Below are 19,808 nucleotides of genomic sequence, written 5' to 3' on the forward strand. Positions count from 1 at the left end.
GGGGTTTCCAGTTGCTGCCCTCTTGATTTTTTTGACTGCTTCTATGGATGCTGTAAAATATTTTTTGTCTATTTCATACTACATGAAGCATCTCCAGATGCTTCAGAGATATATATCTCCTTTTAATACGAACAAACACAGCATGGGGGCCAGAAAAGAGTTTCGTAATTGGGGCAGAGTTGATTGTACAAACCCGCCAGTGGTGGCCCTCCCCGTCCAATCTTTACGTAGGCTTGGAAGAGACTGACTGAAGGGGCCTTTCAAACACCTGAATTCAAACTCTTCTGCCATGTGATAGCTCGTGATCCTTTGAAAGTGTTAAGAGTGATTTACAACGTTCAAACTATAGATGCTGCGGAGGTCTAGATTTTCCAACCCATTACAAAAGTCTCAAAGAAACTTGCGTTCCTCAGGCCACAGCGTGACAACGGAGGCTACAGTCTCACAAATCCCTGAGCGGAAGAAAAGATGAAGCTGTGTGGAAATCAAAGATGTTTTGTCTCCTTCTTCCAGCGCTTCTCCTCCAGCATCCCAGGGCTTTCTTTTTGCTCATAATGTCATGTGCTGATCATAAGGGCTTTCAAAAGGCTAATCCTTCTAATTAGGGCTTGCTGACCCCCACGTATAAAACCTTAATTTATGGCCCCTTGGCAAACAACAAAGAGCTAAATTGCTTGCCTATTAATCACATTCAATTCTGGGAAACTTGGATTAAGCAAAGACCCCCGGAGGTTAAACTAGTTGCTAGTTGCGGTGAGAAGAGAAAAAAAAATGTTTCTTGGGTCAGTTCAAATGGGGCTTGCTCAATAGCTGGAAACAGCTAATGACAATCTCTTCACCTATCCTGCATTCAGAACCATAAGCTGAGCAGTAGAGTTTTGCAGGCTCTGGAAAGTAGATCTTGATGGCATTCCTGCTGCGAGATGAAAGGTTGCTTTGCCTGATGCTCTTTGCATATCTGAGCCTTGTTGGGCTTCCAGAGACAAAGGCCCAATTTCCACGGGTATGTATGACTGTAGAAAAGCTGCAATCCAAGGAGTGCTGCCCGGCTTTGGGGTCGAACCCGAACAATGTGTGCGGTTCACAGCAAGGCAGGGGCACCTGCCAGGAGGTCCAGGTAGACAGAAGGCCCTGGAGTGGGCCCTACACACTCCATAACGTGGATGATCGGGAACAATGGCCCTTGAAGTTCTTCAACAGAACCTGCCAGTGTACAGGTGAGAAAAACAGGGGAAGCTCTCCAGATGTTTTATGATTAAAGCTTTGCTGCTAGCAGGGGATTTTAGAATTGTAGTTGTGATACCTCTGGAGTATTGCTAGGCTGCTCACTGTGACAAGATTCCTAACAGAGGATCTTAAATTCTTAATGTCCTCTTGACTTGATGCTGCTTACCAGTTTTGAAGCCCATGGAGGTAAAACCACATGCTTTGAGTATGCTGAATATCTCTGATAAGCTTTTCTTGGGTATCATTATTGTTATTTTTTGTCTGTTCGTGTTCTGAGAATGCTAGCAAGGCACATCATGAAAATATCTTGCATTGTCTATTTAATAATGTGATCACTCCTGAATAGGCATGTTCATTGGACGACATTTGAGAGTTTTTTTTTCCTTTTAGACAATTTTCTGTCTATGAGAAGTATATATTTTGCAAGCGGGGAGGACATCACCTCAAGTGAGATATTAGGAGGCATACTCCAAGGAGAATTAGTGACAGAAACGGAAAATGATTTCATTTATATTTAATGTTCATGGGATTACTTTCTAGCTAGGTATTTTCACATTTCCCCTCTTTTGTCACATTAAAAATTACAATACAGTCACAAATTTTGAAATCCTTAAGTGATACACTCAAGTGATTAATGTTTGTGCCAATGTGCCAGAGTTTGTTTTTGCAGCTGTCTGTCTGTCTGTCTGTCTGTCTGTCTGTCTGTCTGTCTGTCTGTCTATCTATCTATCTATCTATCTATCTATCTATCTATCTATCTATCTATCTATCTATCTATCTATGGAACACGGTGGCTCAGTGGCTAAGACTCTGAGCTTGTCGATCAGAAAGGCCGGCAGTTCAGCGGTTCAAATCCCTAGTGCCACGTAACAGAGTGAGCTCCCGTTACTTGTCCCAGCGTCTGCCAACCTAGAAGTTAGAAAGCATGTAAAAATGCAAGTAGAAAAATAGGAACAACCTTTGGTGGGAAGGTAACAGCGTTCCGTGCACCTTCACCGTTTTAATCATGCCAGCCACATGACCATGGAGACGTCTTTGGCCAGCGCTGGCTCTTCGGCTTTGAAATGGAGATGAGCACTGCCCCCTAGAGTCAGGAACAACTAGCACATATATGCGAAGGGAATCTTTACCTTTTCATTCATTCATTCATTCATTCATTCATTCATTCATTCATTCATTCATTCATTCATTCATACATACATACATACATACATACATACATATTTGCATACATACATACATACATACATACATACATACATACATACATACATCACTAAATTATGAAATGTTTCATTAATGCTTTCTGGAATTATATCCAATTAAAATATTTAAGAGTTTCAGTTCCAAATTCATTTTTAAGAAGTTTTGGAATATTTTGATATATTTCTTTCTATTGTTTCAGGTTTTTAAAAAATATATATAACTACCTTATGATTGAGATAGGGTCTTTGTTGCAGCATTTCCAACATTTATGGTTATATGTCTTCTATGTTTTCTTGACAGATGTATGTTTCATCTGTAAAATATGTTATACCAATTTTCCCATAAATTATAACTGGGATAAATGTTACTATCTTCCCCCACCCTCATATTCTTCCCATTGGTCCACTGCAAATGTTTCTTTAAAATTTTGCATTCATGTAATCATGCAATTTTTGATTTGTTCTTTCATTACCTGCCATCTCTTGGCGGTTTATGTCTGCTCCCTCTTCCCTTCCCTTCCATGAGGCCTCATACAGAGTAGGCCTCGCACAAGGAGGGGGCAGAGGATGGGCAGAAGTGTTTTCCTGGTCATCCTGGTGTTTTCCTGGTGTCTTTCTTTCAACACAGGAACATTTTTTCCCCCCATTTAGGAGCATCATACATCTTCCTCCAAAATATTGTTTGACTCCAACATTATCACTCATTGTGGCTAATCTTGAAGGATTATGGGAATATCAATCCAACACTATTTGGAGAACATATTTTGCCCTCCCTTGTTTTATCAAGCCAACTTGTGGCCTAGCAGTCAAACATAGCGTCCCAGTAAGGGGACTATTTTGTCTTTTGATTCAAGCTTGAAGTTGTAGATTATCGAAGTTACGGCAGTAAGAATCTCGAGTTTAATGTGCCACAGGTTGCAGAAATCCAGAATAGACTTAACTTTTCTATAATTGCAGTCATGAGCAAACATGAACACAGTAGTTTTATATGCTTACAATTCTAATTGCCATCAATTCCATGCTAAAGACTGTGTGTATGTGGCAGTCTTGAACTGCATTATTGTACATGGTGGACCTTATATTACTTAAGTCTTCCATTTTGTGAACCAGGGATAATTAAATCAGAAAGTCTGACCTATTCTTGTTTTCTTCAGCTAACGTACTTCTTGTAAATGTTTATTGTTTGAATGTATTGTAGTACGTTGAATGGTTTAGAATAGAGGTCATGGGTGCAATTACAAGCAATTATCAGTCATTATTGCTGTGAGACAGCTAATTCCATAATACATCTTTTCTGAATGCAGTAAGCTCCCATGCATGCAGGCTGTGAAGGGCTAATGGAATTCTTCTTCCTAGGGCTATTTCTTTTTCTGAAAATAGATTTCCTGAAGGTTTTCATCAGAAAAACATTGGAAAGGCCACCAGTGTAATAGTATTTTACTAAACGTTTCTATTACTCTTTACTGTATCTTTATGATCAATTTGCCAACATAGCTAATAGCAGAAAAACTAATAATTATATGTAAACAAGGTCAGACTACCCCATGCTGGGAATTCTGAGGTTTTGAGCCGCAACCTTTCAAGATAATGGGAATATAGACCACATTTAAGATGCTTCTGTCCTATGCTCCTCCTGGCTTGACTCTAAGAAGGCTTAAGAAACCCTGCCTGGACTCAAAAACTGGCAACTGCTAGCAAAATATTTAATCTGGACTGTAGGTTCCCACATATTTCTTTGGACAATTCCCTTGTTTCTGCCTTCTGAAAAGCAATGGCCAATCACTTTCCTTTCTGTGAGTAGAATCCTATATAGATACTTGTGTGTGTATGTATTTATTTATATACATCTACTCAGCAATGGTGGGACTCAATTTTTTTTTACTACCGGTTCTGTGGGTGTGGCTTGGTGGGTGTGGATGGGGAACAATACTGCAAAATCCCCATTCCCTCCCCACTCCTGGGGGAAGGATACTGCAAAATCTCCATTTCCACCCCACTCCAGGGGAAGGATACTGTAAAATTCCCATTTCCCCCCCACCATCCCACTAACCTGCTTTCCAGCTCTGTTCTATGTAAGGCTACAAAAGAAGACTCAGCCGATCAGCTGGGACTCGAGAGGCAGCGAATAGATGGGGGCCAGTCAGAGGTGGTATTTGCCGGTTCTCTGAACTACTCAAAATATCCGCTACTGGTTCTCCAGAACTGGTCAGAACTGGCTGAAAATCACCTTTGCTACCCACACAAGTTAAATTAAATTTATAGTTACAGGATTTATAGTTAGAAGATTAAAGCATCAATATGCAAATATGCATTTTCTCCTTCTTCCCCCCCCCATTAAGAACTTTAATATACTTTCCCTTACCAGCATTACAGAAATAGTACAGTGGTTAAGATGAAGACTTACTAAAGTAGGGCGTAAAGTGAAATTTGGACATTAAGAGTGAACATACGGGGTCAGGCTGGATAGCCTCTCGGGGACCCTTTCATGTTGTTATTATAAAATAAAAGATGGAGTTTGAAGCTTGCGGAAGAACAGGAAGTGTGAATGCCAAAACCGCAGAGTTCAGCTTAAGTTCTTACAAAGCCACTTAGCCATTATGACCTGCGGCCCAGACAAAAGAGGAAGCAAGACAGTATCTGCTTATAAGGCTTTTTTCCTCAGGGTAACCGATCAGAAATGGTATTTCCGTGTTGTGCTGCTTTTGACAAAGTATAACAATGCATATTTCCTTCAGAACACTGTTCAGATTTTCAAATGGCTATCTTGGCTAAATTATTCTGAACCTTTGGCTGCCAAATAAAACTACTTCTCCTTGATCCTGAAACATCTGTCCCGTTATTTTCTGCAACATTACCGGTACATCTTTGCCTAGCACACAGAAACTTGCTGCTGTAAAATAAAGTAGAAACATTTTTTCTTTCTTTTAAATAAATTTAATTTTTGTGGATTACATACCTTATTTTTCGGAGTATAAGACGCATCTTTTTTCCTCAAAAAAGAGGGTGAAAATCTGGGTGCATCTTATACACTGAATACAGCATTTTTGGCTGCCTGAAACCCGCCCCCTTCACCAAAAATGGCTGTGCATAGCCTTTAGGAGGCTTCCAGAGTGCTCCTGGGAGCTGGGGAGGGCAGAGGGCATGAGCGAAAAACAGGCGATTTTTTTCTCGTTTTTGCCCTCCCCCGAGCTTCCAGCAGCACTCTATTAGCCTCCTAAAGGCTATCCATGCCCTTTTTTTAAAAAAAATATATGAAAAAATGAAAAACATTTTTGGGAGGTCTGCAGAGTGCAAAAACTTTTTTAATTTGCCTCTTCAAAATCTTGGTGGGTCTTATACTCCAGTGTGTCTTATACTCTAAAAAATATGATACTTTCCTGTTTTTTTAAAAAATGTCCAGAATTTGATTGTTTTATTATTTTTAAGTCACATAGAATACAAGAGCTCAGTTCCTAAAGAGCCCAGGTCTACTAACTATGTCCCAAGGTGAATTGTGTTCTTAGAAAGTGTATCAAGTCCAAAAGACTTAATTTAACAACTATAACATGAGCTTGGCTTGTTCCCACAGGGCAGCATCTAACTTTTGTAGAGACATGTTGTAATCACGTATGTTTGACATTTATGTTCTTTTCTTGACATTTTTATTCGTATCCAGCAGTAATATAAATGATGCTGTCTTTTTCTTTAGGATATTTTGCTGGCTATAACTGTGGCGAGTGCAAATTTGGCTGGACAGGGTCCAATTGTGATGAAAAGAAGCCTCCAGTTGTCCGGAAGAACATCCACTCTTTGACAAATGAAGAGCGAGAGCAGTTTTTAGATGCCCTCAATCTTGCCAAGACTACTGTCCACCCTGACTATATGATTGCAACCCACCATTGGTCGAGTCTGCTTGGTCCCAGTAGAAATGAGCCACAAGTCACAAACTGCAGCATTTATAATTACTATGTGTGGCTTCATTATTATTCAGTCAGAGATACTCTCTTAGGTTGGTGCTTTCTAGTTTGGTGGAAGGTTAAGTAGTAAAAAATATATTGTAGGTCAGGGGCCCTCAAACATTTAACAGGGTTCTTAATTTTTAAACAGGGTTCTTAATTCACGGTCCCTCAGACTGATGGCAGAATCCAACAGATCAGAAGTTATGAGTATGATGACCTAGCCATAATTTAACAGCAACTTGATCCACAGAGAACAGAAACTGAAGATTTTCCCACGTGCTGATTTCTTTAAATTAAGCTGGAACCAAAGGCACAGAGGAATGGAGCTGGTTTTTTAAAAAATGACAAATATGATTTGTCCCTTCTTTAGCGGTGTGTTTTCTTGCACTATTGTGATCCTTCAAGTTGAATCCATCAACCAGATCTTCCAAATCTCCTTTCTTTAGTCCCTGCCTTGGACTGAAATAATTTGAAGGCTGTGGAGGCCTCAATCCATAACTGGTTAACAAAAATCAGTGTTTTATCAGTTGCTTCTACAAAGCAGGCTTTGTTCCTCTTTAGAATACTCTTGCTGCACTCAAGTTGTTGAGATGTGAGCATTGGGCTGCAGTACATTTTTACATTGGCCAGTATAAGTAATTAAAGGGTTATTTCTGGAGTACCAGAACTGTGCAGACAATTGATGGAAGAACTGTGATGATTCCAAAGGAAGGGAAATCTATGATTCCAGTTTTCATTAGAAAGAGGATAATCGCTAAACTGTAGCCCTGTACTTTGCTCCTCTTGGCCATTTCCTTCCTGGCCAGTTACAGATGCACAGGATAGTCACACTTCAATTACACAAATACGTCAGGGTAATTTGTGCAAGTGAAGAAAAAAAAATGATGTGGCTATGTCAGAAAATAGATGGTTTAGAGAAAATCCTCCATCTATTTTTTTCCCATTAATTTCCTTATCTTGGCAAACTTTTTGTCAAATCTTAACCCACAAAAATTAATTTTAATTTGTGAAAAATGCTGTGGGAAGTGTACAGGCAGGCTTTAGGGATTAGAGGTTGTGCACTTAAATTATGTAGATTTATAAGACAAAGAAAAACCAGGGCACAAAAAATTGGAGAGAGAAAGAGCAGAAGAGGGAATGATAGAAAGGACCAGAAGATTATAGATTTAATCTGTCTTTGTAGTTCTAACCTACCTTTTAGAGTGTCTTTTTAACTGTAATTTTTGTTTCTCTCTGTTTTCAGGACCAGGCCGTCCCTTTAGAGCGATAGATTTCTCCCATCAAGGCCCTGCTTTTGTTACCTGGCATAGGTATCATTTACTACTCTTAGAAAGAGACCTGCAGGTAAGTTGTCATCACTGTTTTTATCATGTATCTGAAAGAAGCAACTAGGGCATCTCCTGGCCTCCAATAATGCTCCAGAAAGGGAAAGATTCTCAATATGAGAAATGAAAACTATGGCTCACTGCATCTTCTACCAGAGCCAAGGTCAAGCAAAGTGGAGGCAGAAAAATGATAAGTTGGTGGGATCAAAACAGAACATCATTATTATGATAACTGGCCAGAAAACTGTATAATTATGTGAGCCGTATACTACTAAACTCTCATGTTTGCAACCTTTAACTGGGCGAAATTGTGCATCATAGGATAAAACCTTTTCAAACAAGGTGTCTCACATAGCAATAGCACTTAGACTCATATACCGCTTCATATGGCCCTCTCTGACCAGATTACAGGGTCAACATCTTGACTCTAACTATCTGGGTACTTATTTTATGAAAGGATGGAAGGTTGAGTCAACCTTCAGCCTGTGAGGATCAAACTCCTGTCAGTGGGCAGAATTAGCCTGCAATTCTGCATTCTAACCACTGTGCCACCATGTGGGCTCGTTTACAGAATGTTGGGAACCATTATTACTGAGGGAATGAAATTTGGGGAAATTGTGGCTCCTTCAGCATTGCTGTGCTGCTGCTCTTTCTGCCCCACTATTATGTGGTCCTCATTTTCTAGTGCTATCCCTGGGAGCCCCAAACCCATGCACTGCACTCTCTTGCCCCACTTAACTGCTTATTGAGAAATGAAGGGGGAAGAGGGAGGGAGGGAAGGAGGAAGCTGGAGGGAGAGAGGGAAGGCAGAAGAGAGGAAGGAAGGGAGGAAAGAGAGAGGGAAGGAAGGAGAGAGAAATGGAAGGAAGGAAGTATAGAACAGGAAAGAAGGGAAGGAATGGAGGGAGGGAGAGAGTTATAAGGAGGAAGGAAAGAAGGAAGAAACAGGGAGGAAGAAATTGGGAAGAAGGAAGAAATAAAGGAAAGAAGAAACAATATAGAAGGGAGGGCTGGAGGAGGGAGGGAGATTTTTGTGGGTTACACTAGAAATTAGCATATATTAATTGTAAATCACTAATACTATTCTACCATACCGTAAGATTTACAAGAATGAATATTTATAGGGCCTATCTGTGATAAACCAAGAAGTGTACATTTTCCTTCTACATAGCTATTTTTTAAACAGGTGTGTATTTTATAGCTTTTTTAATTTGTTCATTCCATGTTTGGATAGATAGACATGAACCAATAAAATATGTAACAGTCTGTCTTCTTATTCCCAAACCATAAAGTGTCCATTTTTCAAACCACCTTCTTGGTGAACATATTTTTGAAATAGACTGTTACTAACTGATGTTAGTAAAAACACGCCCCAAGGCTCTCTGTATCTTACCATCCTTTTCCTAATAAAGAAGTATAATTCTAAGAAAAATAAACACCCTGAGAATGCATAATGTCGCCAGATATTCTGGACAGACTACTACAATTCCTTTTATAGCTTGCAGGTAGAAGAGCAATGTATTAGCACTAAGAAGAATCTATCTAATTTTGTTGTCACAGTCATCTTTCAAATACTAATACTCCAAGCAAAGCTATATTGAAATGCATCTGTGCTGCTTATTTTGTTGTTGCTGCAATATTGATTGGATGATGGGGTTTGTTAATGAGAGCAGACCAGAAAAAGAAAATAGGGAATATAAACTTATTTTAAAGCACTTTGTGCTATTTTGATTAACCATTCTATTGCTCTTCAGTAGCTAATCAGAATAATTCATGAATCCTGCCTTTAAAAAAAAGTAGGTGTGTGTCAGCTGGCAAATGAAATGGCATGGATCTTATTAATGGAATATATAATTTTCATGAACAAAGTCAAGAGATATTGCAAAGAAAATGTTAATGATGTATCATTTCCAAAACCAATATAAAGATATGATTGATTTCTTTTCTCCATCTCTTCTCCACGCCCACGTTCTTTAGCGACTGAGTGGCAATGAGTCCTTTGCATTGCCATTCTGGAATTTTGCTACAGGCAAAAATGAATGTGATGTGTGCACGGATCAACTTTTTGGAGCATCAAGGCCAGATGAGCCGAACCTAATAAGTCGTAATTCAAGATTTTCAGAATGGGAGATAGTTTGCAATAGGTAACAAACATTTTGAGACCAGTGAAACATTGATGTTCAACCTGTCCATTCTAATTTCCCATTGCCACTGTGGTTAATTATCTATCTTTCAACTATTTAATCAATACAGAGATCTAATTTAAATACTATTAAATATGCTTCTTACAGTGACGTGCGGTGAAGTTTATACCTGGTGAGGTTCAGCTGGGCATCCTTTTGCGAAGCAGCTCAGCAGGGCAGCGGTCGGCCTCGGCGGGGGGGGGGGGAATTTGCATCGCGGGAGCAACCAAGCGCCCGGGTCTGCAGCAAAGGCGCTTGGCGGCTCCCGCGATGCAAAGTGCCCTGCTGCCCCCCCGCCGCCCCGGAGGGGCGGTGGCGGCAGCAGCGGCTGCTTTAAGCGCTCCCTTGTCTTGCAGCCGGGGCTGCTCCAGGCCACCGGCTGCTGACTCACGCTCCTGTGAGAGCCTCTGCGCAGCGCCAGGAGGCCACAGAGAAGCTTCGCTCCGCTTCTCACCCAGCCTTCCCCCAGAGGCGATCTGGGACTTCCAGCGGCGGAGCCTGGAGAAGCAGGCCAAGGCAGCAGGCGGGCGGCAGCATCAGGGATGGTGGGGCACTTTGCATCACGGGAGCCGCCAAGCGCCCAGGTCTGCAGCAAAGAGCCAGCCTCCTCCTTCTCTCCCACTCTTCTCTCCTCTGAAGCATGCCCCGCCCAACGTAAGTGTGCTCAAGAAGACATGATTCGCTGCTTCCAGATCAGGAGGCGGAAGAATTAGTGCCTCTTTTGCATCTGAACTTTTTTGCCTTTTAACTCTTTCTTAACTTTTAGAAGGCAAAAAATTCCTTATGGAAAGGAGGCCCCGAGTTCTCTCACCTCCTGCTTTGGTTAACACTAAGCAGACACCAAGCCACTGTGACCTGGAATCTGGTAGCAACTATCTTGGCTTTAATTATTTTAAAAAAATTATTTACATTTCTTTCTTTTTCCTGAGGAGATTGGTGAGGCTCCGCCTCCCTTGCCTCTAGTGGCTGCACGTCCCTGGCTTCTTAAGAAACCCTCAATATTTTTAAAACTACGATAATTTTCCATTTTACTAAACAATCCTAAACTTTATGGTATTTCAGTGAAGGTAGCCTGGTGAAGTAACACAAGAGGAAAGGAGACAATATCCAAGGCTGTGACTGACAAAATGTGTGTCAGAGTTTCAACGGAAGCCCTAATTAAATCAATAGCCAAGCTTCAAAAGAATCCAGTTATTTATTAGGAGCAACATGTCGGCATGTACCCAAGTGAAGCTAACTCTGACCCTACGTAATTTATGGCTCAGTTATGACCCTGTTTCTCACCCTTCCCCAGGTGTGTCCTAAATCACATTCTCCAATGGAGCACTTTTGTGGGCCGTAGAGATCACACCCCTCTTGCTGTTGCAGGTAACCTGGGAGACAGCCTTGAGAAAGATATAGAATGTGCTTCTGGTTGTGGCTGCCATGCTGCTCCATCAGTTCCCCTCCTTTTGCCTATAGCAACTCTAGAGCAGGCCATGGATGCTTTGTTAGTTGACATTCAGCTCCCCTCACTTCCTGAAGGCGACCTGTACAAAGCAAAACAATTTAAGTACAGGTATAAAATTTAGGGCTGTGACATCCCCCCCCCCAGTGTTTTTGGCTTTTCTGCATGGAATTTTGCTATAAGGTGGTCGGACTGTATGTTCCTACTTTTTACCCAAGATGCCTCTGATAAGGGGTATCCCTTCCACTTGATTAAGTATTGGAGTTGTCTCCATGGATGCTTTGCGAGTTGACATTGTGATTATGTAACAAAAGCCTACTTGACACATCCTTGGTTCAGGCAAAACTTTCGCTGGTGCCACACTGAGGTAGCAAGGAACATCTTTCTTGCTGCTTATGTTTGAATCAAAATATCATCTGTACATGTGAGGATGACTCTGGACCCCAAATAAGCTTCCATGGGATTTCTTAGAAAGTAAGAAACATGGCAAGAGATCAGTAAGTTGATCTCGGATAAATTGGGATGAGTTGAAAGGAAGAAAGATCAGCCTTATCTTAGGTTATGTTTCCCAGGACAGCCATTTTGTGAATGGGCAAAAGAACTCCCTACAAGATATTTTCCAAATATTATATAAGCCTCCCAAAAGCTTAAAACCATTAAACCATGTTATGTTAATAAACTCTATGGTCACGTCTTATCTAATTCCCTCCTCTTCCTCTAATGCACAATTATTTTCACTAAATTATGTGAAAGAAAGCCATTCCTTCTCCATGGGTTGCTTTTGCTAAGGGCCTCCAAGCTACTGATGCCAAAACTTTAACAGGATTAAAGTTAATATTGTTAAGGCCCAAATACCTCGTGTTCAATTAATGTCAATTCTCTGGTTTTCCCCCCCGCTGCACTTTAGCCATTTTAAGAGTAACATTACAATTTGTTTTACCTCAGAATTTGTAAAACTGATATTTTAAAGAATTGCTTCTTAAAGAATGGCCGAAGGACCCCCCTGGGGCTCCCTCAAGTCCTTCTCAGAGATTTGCAAAATCAGATTTATTTGTCAAATGTTTAAGGTATTTTCAAAAATGTAAAACAATATCACTATTATCATTATTTTTATTTGTTAAAAAAGATAGGTATTTTCATAAAAATATTTTATTTTAATATCTAATCAGTTTATTTATAGGGATGTGTGAATCAGTGGCTAAGACGCTGAGCTTGCTGATCAGTAACTCTGCAAACAAACCTTGTTAGCATGTCTCCAGTTATACTGCCTACACTTTACAATTTATCAACATTCTCAATTTGTTAAGAACATTTACAACTTTTTAAATCAACCTTTTCTTGGATACTAATACGTATATATCTCAGGGACACAGTGGCTCAGTGGCTAAGACGCTGAGCTTGTCGATCAGAGAGGGCAGCGGTTCAGCGGTTCGAATCCCTGGTGCCATGTAACGAAGTGAGTTCCCGTTACTGGTCCCAGCTTTTGCCAACCTAGCTGTCCAAAAAGCATGTAAAAATGCAAATAGAAAAATAGGAACCACCTTTGGTGGGAAGATAACAGCGTTCCATGTGCCTTCGGCATTTAGTCATGCCGGCTACATGACCACGGAGACTTCGGATAGTGCTGGCTCTTCAGCTTTGAAACGGAGATGAGCACTAGAGTTGGGAACGACTAGTACATATGTGTGAGGGGAACCTTTATCTTTAATCAGTTTAATATTGTTATTTTTCATATTGTTATATGATTCAATAAGAAAACATACTACAAACATACAATTTTAATGCATTAAGCCAGTAAATATTAATAAATATAACACAAACAAAATCCCTTTTGGAGTTCTCTATAATTTTTAGAAACGAGAAGGGGTCATATGAACAAATAGTTTCAGAAGTCCTGTTCTACACGATAGTATCTTCCAGTTTTACCTAGGGTGCCTGTTGTTATCCTGTAAACAATCTTAGTTGTAAACCTGACCTTGGATGTGTTTTGTATTTTGGCTTTCATCACCCTTAACCTGCATACTAGAGCTGTTATCTGTGCTTATTGAGGATGACGTTAATTTTAATCCACTACATAGAAAGTGCCAAATTGGTGTAGAATGATTATTACCAAATATTGTACAGTATAGATTGTCAAAATTCTGTTAACTTTAAAAAAAAATCATTTCTGCTATTAATAGTTTGGGTAACTAATTAAAGGTTTAATTCTTTTCCACTGTGCAGGTCAGTGAAACAAAATTGTTCAGACATTACTAACCAAATTTATCGAACAGATCTAATTAGTGCTATCTGTCTTATTTTGAACCTTAGTTTGAATGATTATAACCGTCTGGTCAAGCTGTGTAATGGAAGCAATGAGGGACCTCTACAGAGGCACCCTTTTAGCAAAGCTGGTGACAAGCTGCCAACCCCAGAGGACATTCAGAAGTGTCTTTCTCTTCAGGAATTTGATAATCCTCCTTTCTTTTGGAATTCTAGATTCAGTTTCAGGTGAGTTCTTTGAATTTCAGAAGGGGTTTTGCTCAGTGGTGGGTTTCTATTTTTTTTTTTTACTACCGGTTCGCTGACGCGACGCTTCTGCGCATGTGCAGAATCATCCCGGCGGGTGGGCGGAGCCTCCCACTGCCACCACTACTGGTTCGCCCAATCTGGGCCGAACCAGCAGAAACCCACCTCTGGTTTTGCTGCTTGACAATGACTTTTACTTCCGGCCAGAGATTGCTAGATGTGACATAGAATAGAATTCTTTATTGGCTAACTGTGATTTGGCACAAAGAATTTGTCTCCAGTGCATAAGCTCTCAGTGTGCATACAAGCAACTAGTGATAAATGATGATCACAATCATAAAACATCATAATCATAAATCACAAGATATAACAGTGATAGTCATAGGATGCTAAATAAGCAATCAACATGAATCATAATAGGATACTAAATAAAAACAATCATCATAAATCATAAAATACCAACAACAAAGTTATAGTCATAAGAAGCTAAGGAAATAGGTAACAGGAAGGCTGAGAAGGATAATAGTAATACAGTCGTCCCACCTTGTTTCCCCGAAAATAAGACAGGGTCTTATTTTCTTTTGACCCCTGAATTAACCACTTGGCCTTATTTTTGGGGAGGTCTTATTATTTTTGAGGTTCAGGGGGCGGTGAGCACGGTCACCTCATGGCTGCTGCTGTGTTGCAATATTTTCAGGAAGGGCTTATTTTGGGGGAAGGGCTTATTTTAGCGCATGCACTGAAAAGCCCGATTGGTCTTATTCTCTGGCGAGGTCTTATATTCTGGGAAACAGGGTAGATGGTTTGACATTTCAGGGCATAGACAGTGTTGTGGGAATTAATTGTTTATCAGAGTGGCGGTATGGGGGGGGGGGGAAACTGTCTTTGGATTTAGTTCTTTTAGCATGCAATGCCCTGTAGCGTTGTCTTGGGGGAAGAAGTTGAAACCATTTATGTCCAGGATGGGAGGGGTCTGTAGATATTTCCTCATCCCTCTTTCTGGCTCATGCAGTGTACAGGTCCTTAATGGAAGGCAGGCCAGTTGTAATTGTTTTCTCTGCAGTCCTAACCATCCGTTGAAATCTATGTCTGCCTTGTTTGGTTGCACTGCCAAGCCAGACAAGTTGTTGAGGTGCAGATGACAGACTCAGTAATTCCTTTGTAGAACTAAATCAGCAGTTCCTTGGGCAGTCTGAGCTTTTTGAATTGAAGCAGGAAGAACATTTTTTGTTGTGGTTTTTTGATGACATTTTTGATGTTAGGTGCCCATGCCGCTTCATTTGCCTTTTCCACAGGAATGCATTGGAAGGTTTTGCTGAACCAGATGGAAACCTCGAGCCGCCAATCATCAGTCTCCATAACTTGATTCACTCTGTTTTGAATGGAACGAGTTCTTTCCCCCATTCTGCGGCAAATGATCCTATTTTTGTGGTATATTCTTCTGCTTTTGATTTCCATAAGCTTTTAGAATTAAATATGACTAAATAAGAACTTTTTCCCATATCCAGGAGGAAATGGATTTATGCCCATAATGGTAATAATATTCTCTACTGATTAGTATATCTGACCTCTATTGAGTACTATGCTTTTAGCTTGGAATAGCACTAAGCAGGGAGCTGCGAATATGGTAAAAATGTTAAGAGATCAGTTGCAATAGTATGATAGACTATTAAGTCTTTTTCAAAATGAGTATTTCATGAGCAACACAAAAACAGCTCTTCTCTTGACATTATTTTACTGTACACTGTTTGAGCATACATTAATGGGACACAGAACAGAATTTACATGTTGTATATCAACATATGGAAACGTAATTTAAATAGATCATATACAGTGCATGTTTTGGGTTTTATTTAAAATTTATTGGGAAGCAAATCAGTCATTTAATTTATCTTGCAAACTACTCAAAATATTCAGTTAATTTTCACTTTTCTTCACCATGTTGTTCTTGTGGCTGTTGTTGAAATATTGTTATATTTCATATATTCTCTGCTGAGGTCTGAAGCACTCGGAAGTTTACAATCAGGTTATCAGTTATCCCAAATTAGTTACAGTCAGTTACAATTAGTTCGCAATGGTAGAGAAAAGGTATAAGAAAGAAAAATTAAAAATTATTTTCCCCCCATTACTTATCTCATGTATGTTCCTCACAGATCTAGTGGATTAAAAGTGTGTTTCAAACATTTGAGAATGTTTAATCCCCCCCATTTGATAGATTAGGAGCCAAGAGTGAATCATATCGGGGAGATGAAAATTGAAATGATTTTCCAAATCCTGCCCTAGATTTAATCAGTGTTAGGAATATTCCGGTTTCTTGCAATAGACAGAATGCCTTATAATGAGATAGTAAAATCTGGTTCATTGTTATTTTAAAAGGTGATATTTATTATGTTGTGCTGTTCTGAAGCCAAGAGCATCCATTACTTGTCACATTATTAAAAACAGCTGAAAAGAAAATAGTATTCTGCAAAGTTAGCATATGGACACACTGAAACGGTTGTCTTTTTCAGTACTTCACAACAGGCCTTTGGATTCTGGGGGCTAAAGACGTAGGAGGAGAACAGTTGTGTCAGTCTATGATGGGAAAAAAAATCAGAGAGGGGCATCTGATAGATTTTTTTCCCCAATCAACCAATACTATTAAAAAGCATGAAGCTGCAGCATATGGAAAATTAAACTGTTTAATAAAACCTGTTAGTCAAAAAGATGCTACCAGAGTACTTTTGATTTTATGTGAGCTCCCTCTGCTGGTTAAATTAAAGTTTGATCCCTGCGACTATTAGTACAAGTAACCAAAAGAGGAAGGACTTGAACATTCACTCTTAATAAATTTCAGTAAGAGTGCCAAGATTCCTTCTCATCAGGTTTGAAATAGCGGTTTGGTGTCTAAAGCAAAGCATCCTCTGAGACCCAAGTGTAATAAAGAATCTTGGAAGAAAAAGCCAATAATATTTGCTTCAAATGGAGAGCCTTCCAAAGATTTGTTCTAGGGCAGTGTTGGTGAACTTTTTTGGCAATGAGAGCTAAAACGGGAGCGCGCATGCAGCCACCCGGTGTGCATGTATGCACCGGGAAGATGATTTTCTGGTTTCCGGCATGCACGTGTGCACTTGCCAGCTGCTCTTTGCACACACATGCGTGCCAGAAACCGGAAGACCAGGTGGCTGGTGCACATGCGTGTGCCAGAAACCAGAAGAGCAATGGGCGATCGCTCGCGTGCTCAGAGAGATGACTCTGCGTGCCACTTCTGCCATGCGTGCCATAGGTTCGCCATCACGGTTCTAGGATAATCTTGCTTTACATAGAGAGATGACAAAGGACATGAGGACAAAACAACGACAAAAATAATAACAGAAGCCTCTGTTTGCAAGCATTTAGACCTCTTTCTTGAATTCTGAATTCCAAATATCTGGTATTTTATGCTGTTGCTATAGGAAGACTTTTGTCTGACTGGGGAGCCTGTGTTAAATTTGTCAAAAACTTGTGGATAGGTTTTTCATACGTAGCTTTGTTTCTTTTGCCCAAAACTTCCTTGAAGTCTGTTTGCTTGTACAAAATTGTTCTTAGAGCAGAGCCTACAGCAGGGGGTGAACGATACTGGCTGAGATGTTGTTTCTGAACTCTCACCCAACTCTGATGTTTTAGTTCTATAGTACATTTCCAGACACCAGGAGAGCAATTTCCCCACCAATTTGTAGCAGGAACCTAAAGGAAATGGATGAGTGAAGCTTCTGATGGACTTAATGCATTTTAAATGTTGACAGATTCTTTCATGGTGTCCCTGCGCCTCCATCTCAGGGAGAAAAAAATGCCCTGAAAATCTTATTTCTACTTTATGTAGTTATATTGCCCCCAATGAACCTGTGACCCCTAACTACAAAAAAATATTTACCCCCCGAGGTTTAACTTGCAGCACGGACCAGTTTGCAGACACCTGGAAGGAATATGGTTTAGTTGAATGTTTCGGAGAATAGCAATGGATAATTCTATCATTTTTGTTCTGCAACAACTTTCAGAGTGGCTCATGAGTATGACGGACAAGGACACATGGTGAACATGGATAGCCAGAAAGTAGTTAAGGGTAGTCATTTGTTTTCATTATATTTGCATAGCCATATTTATAATTTAAGATGAATATTAATTGGAATTACAGGTCCTTCATTCTTTCACTGATGCTATATTTGATGAGTGGATGAAACGGTTCAATCCATTGGACAGTGCCTGGCCCCAGGAACTGGCACCCATTGGTCACAACCAGATGTTTAACATGGTGCCCTTCTTCCCCCCTGTCACCAATAAGGACATGTTCCTAACAGCTGAGCAACTTGGCTATAGCTATGACATTGATCTACCAGGTAATGTTAATCAGTTTTCCCCTGTGAATTTCAATTTGTTTCTGAATTATCAGGCAGCATGTTACTGTAGTTGATGCAAGATCTTCGTAGTTGATGCCATGGAATTAGTATGCAGATTTTAAAGGTGCAGCTATTCTCACAGCAACCTTTCGAGCCAGGCATCAGGGCTGCTTCTGTCCATTTCCTAGGAAAGAAAAATCCTTGACTCCATAGATTCAGAGAAAAGTACTTTTACTAGGAACGAATCGAAAGCAACTAGTTTCAGGCAAGATCTGAGGCAAAGAGCGTGAAACAGCAAATTGAAAGAATCTGTAGAGCCCAACCGCCTTGTAGCTAGGCTACCAGAGGGCTGCAGCATACCATAGCTAGAAGAAAGGACCTTGGAGAGATGACTGTAGTTGGGCTTTGCAAAGCTGTAACGAAAGATTCTCCACTGAGTACTCCCCCCTTGTCCATGGCAGCAAGTAGCAGACTAGTTGACACCAGGTTAGGATGAAGAAGCTTTAAATCCAAAAGAGAATTGGAACCCTTTTTGTTAAATCGGCGGTAGTTGACCAGCGGTGGGATTCACTTAACTTCCCTGCTGGTTTGCTTCGTTTGCATGCTCCATGCAAGGGTGAGTTCTGGCTTCTTTTACTGCTGGTTCACCTAAGAACGTGCTTTGGGCTTGAGCTTGATGCGCCCTACCCCTGCATGTGCAATAGGTAAAAAAATGCTTCTGCCCATGCACGAAAGCAAAAAACCAGATGGCGACACCGATAGAACTATTCCGGGGGTGTGGGCGGCCGAGTTACTACCTACTCGGCTGAACCGGTCCGAACCGGTAGGAACCCACCTCTGGTGCCACATCTGCCCTTGCGCACTGCCTCCTGCACATGCACAGAAGGTTGCACATTATGTCGGGGCAGGTTGGTAGAGCCTCCTGCAGCCACCACTACCAGTTCACCCAAACCAGAGAGAACCGGCTAAATGCCACCTCTGCTTGTGACCCTGGTTTTCATACTCCCCCACATTAAATCCATAATGGCTCTGCTTCTCCCAATTTCAGTACATCTAGGTTACCTCTCCACTTTGATGCATCTCTTATTTGGTTTTTAAATGCAAACATATATTTTGAAGAGCTATGGTGAAGTACCTAATTTTTTCATGGTTTTTTAATATTTATCTTTGAAGAGTTGTGCTTCTTACCTACAGTGTTGTTACACCTCATAATATTTCTCTACTTTTTCAGAATCTGCCAAAGAATCCCAGGCTTGGGCTCTGATGGTAGGACCCACTATTGTGGGAGCTCTCATAGTTTTAGTTGTGCTGATCCTTTTGCTTATTCTCTTACAACACAAGAGACATCGGAAAGGCTTTGAGCCACTAATGAATGCACAGTTCAATATAAAACAGTACATGGATGAACCATAGCAGTGAAGTGCTGCTTTACGGTATCTCTCCCCATTCCCCATTAGACCTTGGATGGATTGATTTATAGTAGCTTTTCTCAACCTTGGTGGCTTTAATCTGCATGGAATATTTGGAAAAGGCAATTATTCATCATAAAATTCTTTTGGAGAAATTATCTAAGCACAAGTTCCCAAAAACTACAAAAAGACAAGACCAGAGTTATAAATT

General features: G+C 40.5%; 1 protein-coding gene across 1 annotated transcript; it reads left to right on the top strand.

The window, feature by feature from the left end:
* Window positions 1-904: 904 nt before the first annotated feature.
* DCT (dopachrome tautomerase) lies at window positions 905-19,601 on the top strand. Its single transcript, XM_032226259.1, has 8 exons — window positions 905-1,217; window positions 6,121-6,420; window positions 7,614-7,714; window positions 9,673-9,839; window positions 13,636-13,815; window positions 15,129-15,264; window positions 17,987-18,188; window positions 19,420-19,601. The coding sequence occupies exons 1-8, from the start codon at window positions 905-907 to the stop codon at window positions 19,599-19,601; spliced, it is 1,581 nt and encodes a 526-aa protein (XP_032082150.1).
* Window positions 19,602-19,808: the final 207 nt, after the last annotated feature.

The sequence above is a fragment of the Thamnophis elegans genome, chromosome 11, assembly GCF_009769535.1.
Source record: "Thamnophis elegans isolate rThaEle1 chromosome 11, rThaEle1.pri, whole genome shotgun sequence".
Taxonomy (NCBI): Eukaryota; Metazoa; Chordata; class Lepidosauria; order Squamata; family Colubridae; genus Thamnophis; species Thamnophis elegans.